The sequence below is a fragment of the Rhinopithecus bieti genome, unplaced genomic scaffold (genome assembly GCF_001698545.2).
Source record: "Rhinopithecus bieti isolate Rb0 unplaced genomic scaffold, ASM169854v2 scaffold_5216, whole genome shotgun sequence".
Lineage (NCBI taxonomy): Eukaryota > Metazoa > Chordata > Mammalia > Primates > Cercopithecidae > Rhinopithecus > Rhinopithecus bieti.
Window position 1 is genome coordinate 348,429 of NW_016805021.1, and position 8,739 is coordinate 357,167.

At 38.0% G+C, this 8,739-nt stretch overlaps 1 protein-coding gene across 1 annotated transcript in view; it reads right to left on the reverse strand.

Moving 5' to 3' along the window:
• ARSB (arylsulfatase B) overlaps positions 1-8,739 on the reverse strand; it is a 195,697-nt gene that overhangs the window by 164,708 nt on the left and 22,250 nt on the right. The window contains exon 3 of the mRNA XM_017870901.1: positions 6,271-6,461. Within this exon, the coding sequence (XP_017726390.1) occupies positions 6,271-6,461 (191 nt within the window). The remainder of the gene's footprint in view (positions 1-6,270; positions 6,462-8,739) is intronic.

Genomic DNA, 8,739 nt, shown 5'->3' on the forward strand with positions numbered 1-8,739 from the left:
TATGCAGCCATAAAAAAGGATGAGTTTGCGTCCTTCGTAGGGACATGGATGCACCTGGAAACCATCATTCTTAGCAAACTATCACAAGAAGAGAAAACCAAACACCGCATGTTCTCACTCATAGGTGGGAACTGAACAGTGAGATCACTTGGACTCGGGAAGGGGAACATCACACACCGGGGCCTATCATGGGGAGGGGGGAGGGGGGAGGGATTGCATTGGGGAGTTATACATGATATAAATGATGAATTGACGGGTGCTGACGAGTTAATGGGTGCAGCACACCAACATGGCACAAGTATACATATGTAACAAACCTGCACGTTATGCACATGTACCCTAGAACTTAAAGTATAATAAAAAATAAAATAAAATAAAATAAAATAAAATAAAATAAAAAAGAAAGGGCAAAGAGGGCAGTAGATTCCCAGCCAGCAATTGATTACTAAAGGCAATGGCTGGGAAGGGGGACAGGGAAGTTCCTGAAACAATGACAAGGGAAAAAAAGATTTAGGGACCATTATTAAAGGTTCTTATAAACATTCAGTATGGAAATCATTCTACTCACTTTGTTAAATACGGCAAAAAATAATCTGAAAATTTTTCCCATAATTATTCCTTAGTAGCTAAAGACATGACCATCATTTTTATAAAAGAATATAAATTTCAGGAACCTCTAAATTATGTCAAGGGGAAAATTAAGTCCTGGAGACTGTGTCACATAGCATGTTTGCAACTTCTGTTTCTTAGATTATAGAGTAACTCTCTTCCTTGTTGCTCTTGTTCTGTAAATGACTAGGAAAGACCAGAGACCAGCCTCCTCCCCTTCTTACTGAAGATCTTTGTTATAGATTAACCACCTCCTTTATTGTCCTGTACCTAACTCAGACCAGATGACTTAAAAAACACCATGACTGTTACATCTTCAGTGTGGAATGTTAAACATACCTTTCCCAAAAGAAAAACACCACCTTGACTAATCAGAGCATTGTAACTATGCAGTAAACCTGACACAAAAAGATGTTGAAATTCTTTTAAGCTCCCCTAAACGGTGTCTATGTAAGTGATGTGGTTTGTCTGTGTCCCCACCCAAATCTCATCTTGAATTGTAGTTCCCATAATCCCCATGTGTCATGGGAGGGACCCAGTGGGAGTTAATTGAATCATGGGGGTGGTTACCCCCATACTGTTCTCGTGATAGTGAATAAGTTCTCACAAGATCTGCTGGTTTTATAAGGCACTTTTCCCCCTTTGCTTGGCATTTCTCTCTCCTGCTGCCATGTGAAGAAGGACTTGTTTGCTTCCCCTCCACCACCACTGTTAAGTTTCCCGAGGCCTCCCAAGCCATGTGGAATTGTGAGTCAATTAAACCTCTTTCCTTTATAAATTACCCAGTCTCAGGCAGTTTTTTTTTTTTTTTTTTTTTTCTTGCAAAAACCCTCAGCTCACTGGAGGGCCAGTGGAACTCAGGCAGTTCTTTATAACAGCATGAGAATGGACTAATACAGTAAGAAATCCCAAACTTCTACACTTTGAAACACAGACTTCCATTCTTTGGAATCTGTGCTTCCCAAGAGGCCATCCTTAAACTCTGTACTTGAACAAACTCTCTTTAAACTAGATTCTGATCCTTTTGGTTATTTTAAGTTGACACTCTTGAGGGGTTAAAAATAAGAAACTATACCAGTCCGTATCAGTAGTATAGCCCATTTCAAGAGGTCAGGACTGATGCACATTTTGGATATTTCCATTCCATACTATAAAAAATAAAGTTTCAACACTCAGAAGGTGAACTTTATTCATGAAATATTATAACTTATTCCCCAACAGTGGTAAATTTGAACTATTTCTATACTATTTTTAAATTGAAAAAAGAGAATAGTGTTTTTAATACTATATGGTAGCTTAGTGGAAAGAATTAACTGGGGCTCCAAGGTTCTCCAGTCACAGTGAGGACCCCACCTGCAGCCACTAGTCCTGGGACCCTGCCTGTGAGCAGCTGTGGTCAATTTTCCCACTCCTGCCAACCAGAGCTCGGCTCACTGTCAGCCTAAAGCCAGCAGCTGCCATCGCTGGAGCCTGAACTCTCCCCTGGTTTTTCTTAGGTCCAGACCCCTGTTCAGATCAACTGTCACAGTTGCTGCCTTTGCACCAACCCTACCTATAACCCTTTCCAATGTCTTAGGAATGTGAAATGAAATCCTAGGCATGATATCATTATTAAATATCTAAGTATTACATAAAAGCAAGACATTATCACCTAAAGCTATTAGCATATTCATGTTTGAGATACTGGGGGTTCTTTTCCCTTTCTTATTTATGCCACATGGTTCCTAAGATATATACTGTAAATATCCTCACCACGCTGAGAAAACTTATTTCAGTGAGGATGAAAGTCTTATTTTTGTTTCTTTAGTGTATTTGCCTAATTTAAAGTATAAATGAAAAAAAGCATATGATAGGTTTTGAAATTGTTTTCTTTGACTTCTAAATTAAGACATTTATTTTCCAAATTGTGTCATGGAAAAGTAAGAGTCTTCCACTAGAAATTAACATTTTCTTTAAGAAGCTTCTAGTATATCAGGAATATAAAATAACATTTGCTTCCATTCTGCAAAGTGCTAAGGTGGGGGTGTTTTGTTTTGTTTTTCTTTCTTGAGACAGAATCTTGCTCTGTCACCCAGGCTGGAGTTCAGTGGCATGAGCTTGGCTCACCGCAACTCTGCCTCCCGGGTTCAAGCCTCCTGAGTAGCTGAGATTACAGGTCCGTGCCACCACACCCGGCTAATTTTTGTATTTTTAGTAGACACGGGGTTTAACCATGTTGATGAGGCTGGTCTTGAACTCCTGATCTCATGATCCACCCGCCTTGGCCTCCCAAAGTGCTGGGATTACAGGCATGAGCCAACGCGCCCGGCTGAGGGGGGACTGTTTTTAAAAGAAAGATATTTTATGAATATGTTGCTTTCAGTCTGTGTCACTAGTATGGGGAATTATCCTGCTGAAAAAGAGAAAGGACGTTCCTTCTTAACACGTGAAATGGTGATTAGCAGTACCTTCCTGAGTCCAGCATAAGCAACTGTGTTTCAGTTATGAACTACCTCCAAATGCTTTTTCTCCTCAAGTGCTTTTTAAAATAGGCACAATTTTAAGTTAGTCTGTGGATTCTGCATGTGCCTTTTTTTTAAATGATTTTTATCTTAGAACAAGTTCCTTATGCTACAATCTATATATAGTACCTGAGAAATTAGCCCAGAATTAGATTCAACATCGGGATAAAATCATGAAAAGTGCAGCTCCTCAAACTGGTGAGTTGCATCATTTTATACAGAATTGAAAATGTAAACATGTATTAGCTGTCTTAAACATTCTTGGGTTATAGCTTGACTATTGATTATTTCATTCACTTATGTCTATGACTGAAACTTTCCTTTGAGGATACTGGGAATGCTGGATACTGCTATAGCATGTTTCAGACACGACAAGAAAATGACCATCCTCTCCTCTGGCAACTTCCAGTTACCTATGAACAGCAGCTATGCTAATAACACTCCTTCCGTGGCTAGCAAGCTCTTAGGGCTTCCTATTGTCCTCAGTTTCGTGCTTTCCCCACCACCCCAGTTAAGAAAGCCCACCCACAAAGATCTATTATTTCACTCGAGTTGCTTCCTCTTATCTGTTTAATGTTATGGAACCCTGTGAGATAATATTCTATTGCTCTTTAGTAGGAATGAATTTGTATTGTGGGCAGATTACAATTGTTGCATGATTAAGGTATGGCAGATTGTGAACCTGTAATGGGTAGCTGGCTTCTGCTTGCCTCTCCATATTTGAGAGGAATGCCCTGAATGACCCATCCTAGAATGGCTCTCACTGCACCAGGCATCAGTGATGACTGCACATTAGAATCACTGGTAGGAGCCAGGGAGGAGGAATAATGAAACACCAATGACTGGGTCCAACCTCAGAGCAATGAATCACAATATTTGGCATCAGTAGTGCTTATAAGTTTCCCAGCTGATTCTAATATATGGTCAGGACTGAAATCATTAAGGTGAATCATGAGCTGGGACTCAGAATCTCTGGTCTTGGATATTAGCTGTGAACTAGGGAGGTTGATTAAGTACATGAGGTCTGGAGTCAGAAACCATGAGTTTAAATTCTGATTCTGACTCTCTATAGCTTTGTGACCTTGAACAAGTTACTTAACTTCTCTAAGCCAGTTTGCTTATGTGTAAAATGGTGGCTCCCTCAAAGAATAATACACAGTTCTCTTAAGACTTTATCTTGTTAAGTGTTAAGGTGCATCCATAAAATGTCAAACATATAGAAGAAAACTGAGGATTTAAGTCAATTACCTAGCAACTATTTTTCCAATTATCTGAATATTTGTTTAGACTTAGATTTTCAATCTGTGTATTACCACATATTTGAGAGAATGTTCCCATTTCTTAGTGTTTCACAGAAAGCAAAGTTGCTTCAAGATACCAGCATAAGACAGTAATAGCCAAAAAAGTGGGACACACCTGAGGACGGACACCTCTTTCTGTGTTTTCACTTCTGCATATCCAGATTTTTTAATGAATGTCAGGAGTTGTATAACATTTGATAGTGTAAATATAATTTGAAGTTCAAGGTAAAGTTGTCTTCTGAAAGATTTTCCCTTAGGTTGTGGAAGTCAAATAAGGATGCCAGCAATCTGGCATTTAACTCATCCAGAGAAGATTTCCAGTACTGAGCTCAAGTAGGCAGAAACCGAAAAAGGAATCAGCAGCCACAAACCAAGTCCAAACAGGTATGTAAACCAGAATCCACACGGTGATCTTCTTACAGTTTAGATATCTGACCCGCCTCCAAACCTCATGTTTAAATTTGATCTCCAGTGGGAGCCTAATAGGAGGTGTCTGGGTCATGGAGGTGGATCCCTCATGAATGGCTTCATGCCATCTTTGCAGTTATGAGTAAGTCCTCACTGTATTAGTACCTGAGAGGGCTGGTTGTTAGAAAAAGCCTGGCCTGCCTCTCTCTCTCTCTCTCTCTCTCTCTCTCTCTCCCCTCTCCTGCCATGTGATCTGCACACGCTAGCTCAACCTCACCTTCCATTATGAGTGGAAGCTTCCTGAAGCCCTCACCCAGAAGCAAACACTGGTGCCACGCTTCTTGTAGAGTCTGCAACACCACGAGCCAAATAAACCTCTTTTCTTTACAAATTACCCAGCCTCAGCTATTCCTTTATAGCAACACAAACAGACTAAGACAGACCTGCACCAAGGACCTCCAGGCATTGTCAAAGAGGCAAAGTACAGGGAGTTGGAAGAACCAGGGAGCAATGCATATTCTATAATTTGTCATGTCAGGGTCCCACTGAAGTATTATTTTTATGGGTGTTCTTAATGAGCCCAGTGTCTGACAATATAAATATTTGTTCCCATTTCAAAAACATGTATGAGCTAAATTCAAAGAACTTAGCTTAAACTTTACCTCATGAAGTTAACTCTAGGTTAATAAAATAATCATAATAATAAGATTATTCATGATATACACAATAGATCAGTATAGTAAATGTGAAAAATAAGCTCATCGATGTACCAAGTATATGGATTAGAAGACCCAATATTGTTAAGACATCCATTCTCCCCAAGTTGTTCTATAGATTCAAATACAAATCCAAGCAGACACTCTGGGGAGCAGAGAGCTGGCAAAGAGAAATTGACTAGATGATTCTAAAATTAACATGGAAATGCAAAAGACCTACAATAGCAAAATATTCTTGTAGGAAGGAAGTACAAGGTTAGAGGACCTGCCCTGATCCCAAAATTTATGGATCCCTTAACCAAAAGTTTGTCATAATAAAGCCTCATCTTATACCCAAGTCAATCATTTTAAAGTCATTTTATTAATTACTCACAGCACATGCACATAATATACCAAAAATTTTAAACTATATTTCTCTTGAAATACTACCAACATAGTATTCCTCAAAGCATGATCTGGGGACCACTCTTAAGAATCACCTTTTAAGAGTTTCTCTAAAATGCTGATGTACAGATTTCTCCCGCACCCAATAAATCACACCCTAGAGGTGGGCTCCAGGAATCTTCATTTTTAACAAGCTTCCTAGGCTGATTCTGGGGTATTGTATAATTTGAAAAGGACTTCCCCAGAATTTATTAGATTTTTCCCTAAACAACAATGGCCTTTTCCTACATTTGTCTGAAAAGACATTAGCGTAACAAGATTTTGCTATCAGTAAATAGAAGCACAACTTACCTTCTCTGGTGGGTGGTTAGTTATGAGGGCTATAGCCCTTTTGGTGAATATGTTTGTTGAATACATATTTTTATATCCTGTTGCAACTTCTTCGCCATCTCGAAAATCAAGAGCACATCGTGTGACATTCAGAGCATCAATTAATGTACAGCGCTCATGGGAATAATAATCTTCACTACCCAGGAGATATCCTGCAAGAATGGAAGACGAAAACAGTCAGCATAGCATAAAACTTGTTAAACAAACTAATGTTTCAGCATTTAATTGCCTAATGCAATTGATTACCCGTGACGAGGCTAATCAAATGACAAAGCTAATCAGCACCATTTCTCAACATGTCTGTATCTGGTAGCAGAAGGCATTAAAACATTACTGTATAAAAACTCAAATCTATTCCTCATTCACCTTTAGAATATAGGCTCTATTATGTAACACTAACAGTTTTTTTTGTTTTGTTTTGTTTTTAAATCAGAGTTGAAATTCAGTAAGGGTGATAAAATCTTAATCCTTCAAAGCTATATAATGGTAAAAATAATGTATCATTAATGTGACTTGTTACAGGTTTTTACTCTAAGGTGATCACATAAATGAATGCAGGATTCAAATAACCTTTGTTGTTACTGATGTTGTGAGACTGGCTTCAAGGTTATTTACAGAAGTGGTTCTAGGAAGAGTCATCTTTAGTCAGATGCTGACACCCACTGGTGAAAGATACAAACCTTTAATAATAGAGGATCTCTAGATGTAACAGAGTCAACAGATCAAACTAAAGTGAGCACTGAAATCAGACTTTTCTACCTATAATGATTTCAATTTCGCCCCAGATTTAAATGGCCTATCCCATAATTTTGACTTCACATGGAAGAAAATGGGTTTTCTCAACTAATAGTTGTTTCTGCAAATGTTCTATATTTTCTGTATTTTAAAATATTACATTTCTCTATTTTAAAGTATTAAAATAAGCTGTGCTACATACGATTCCACTTGTATTAAATGTCCATAACATGTAAATCTATACAGATAGAAAGTAGATTAGTGGTTGCCTAGGGCTGGAGGGACTAGGGGGAAATGGGGAGTGACTGCTAAGGTGGATGAGTTTCTTTTTTGGGGGTGATAAAAATGTTCTACAACTGGATTGCCATGATAGTGGCACAACCTTCTGAATTTATTAAGAATCACTGAATTGTACACTTTAATTGGGCGAATTGTATGATATGTGAATTATACTTTGATAAAGTTATTAAAAAGAAACATGATTTGCTAGACTCTTGGCTATCTCCTGACATATACTGCTTATTAACCTTAAAATGAGGATGATAAAGTTGGCCTAACTCTTTCCTCAGTCCTGAATTTTCCCTATAATGACAATTAAGAGCTTTATAGACTTTATATAATAAATCAATTCATTTTAAATTAAATTCTCCTTTTCTATGACCCAATAAATTCAAGATCTTGAACACAATTAATACTTTGGTCTTAACTCTTACAAGGCAATCTTTTCTCCTATGTATATAATGGAAAAGGAAATACAAAGTACTTGTTAATTAATGTGTAACAGAGAAAGAAATATATCCATAAAAATAATTTCAGCCCTTATATGGGCGATCAGAATGTCAAAACACTGGAGGTCTATTTAAGGTTTTTAATAACTACTGGGCATTAAAGCTTGAGGAAATCACTTCAGGTTCTTTAACTGTAAGTGTGAGCTGCTTTCTATCAGTTGGCAGAACTGATAGGACAGATATACTTGAACAGCAAAGGCATGAACTACAAATATTTAAAAGATAATACAGATAGGAGAAATCCAGAAATAAAACTATTCAAATACTTGGCAAAACTAATACCAAGCAACCACGTGACAATCACGTGAAGCTTTTCATCATAACAGGGATTCACAAATTTGAACTTCAATACTGAGCCTAAAGATGACAGCAGCCTGGTCTTTTGGGAAAAAAAATAGACAACGCTTCTTGAACAACCAAATCTTCCCTGATGCTTTATTTACCAGCTGCATTGAGATATAATTCACATACCACACAAGTCACTCATTTAAGGTGTAAAAGACATTGGTTTCTAGTGTATTCACAGGGTTGTGCAACTATCCCACCATCATCTGATGTTTAGCAAAACAGCTGAGATGTAACAGTGGTAAGAGCTATGTCGTCATCATAACCTTCTTGGCTGCAAGACTCCCTTCAAATGAATTTGGGGTGTGTGTTCATCTAAATCCAGGTTAGGCTTCTTAATTCTCATAAAAGGAAGGATATCAATCAAAACCGCTCAACTACATGGAAACTGAACAACCTGCTCCTGAATGACTACTGGGTACATAACGAAATGAAGGCAGAAATAAAGATGTTCTTTGAAACCAATGAGAACAAAGATACAACATACCAGAATCTCTGGGACACATTTAAAGCAGTGTGTAGAGGGAAATTTATAGCACTAAATGCCCACAAGAGAAAGCTG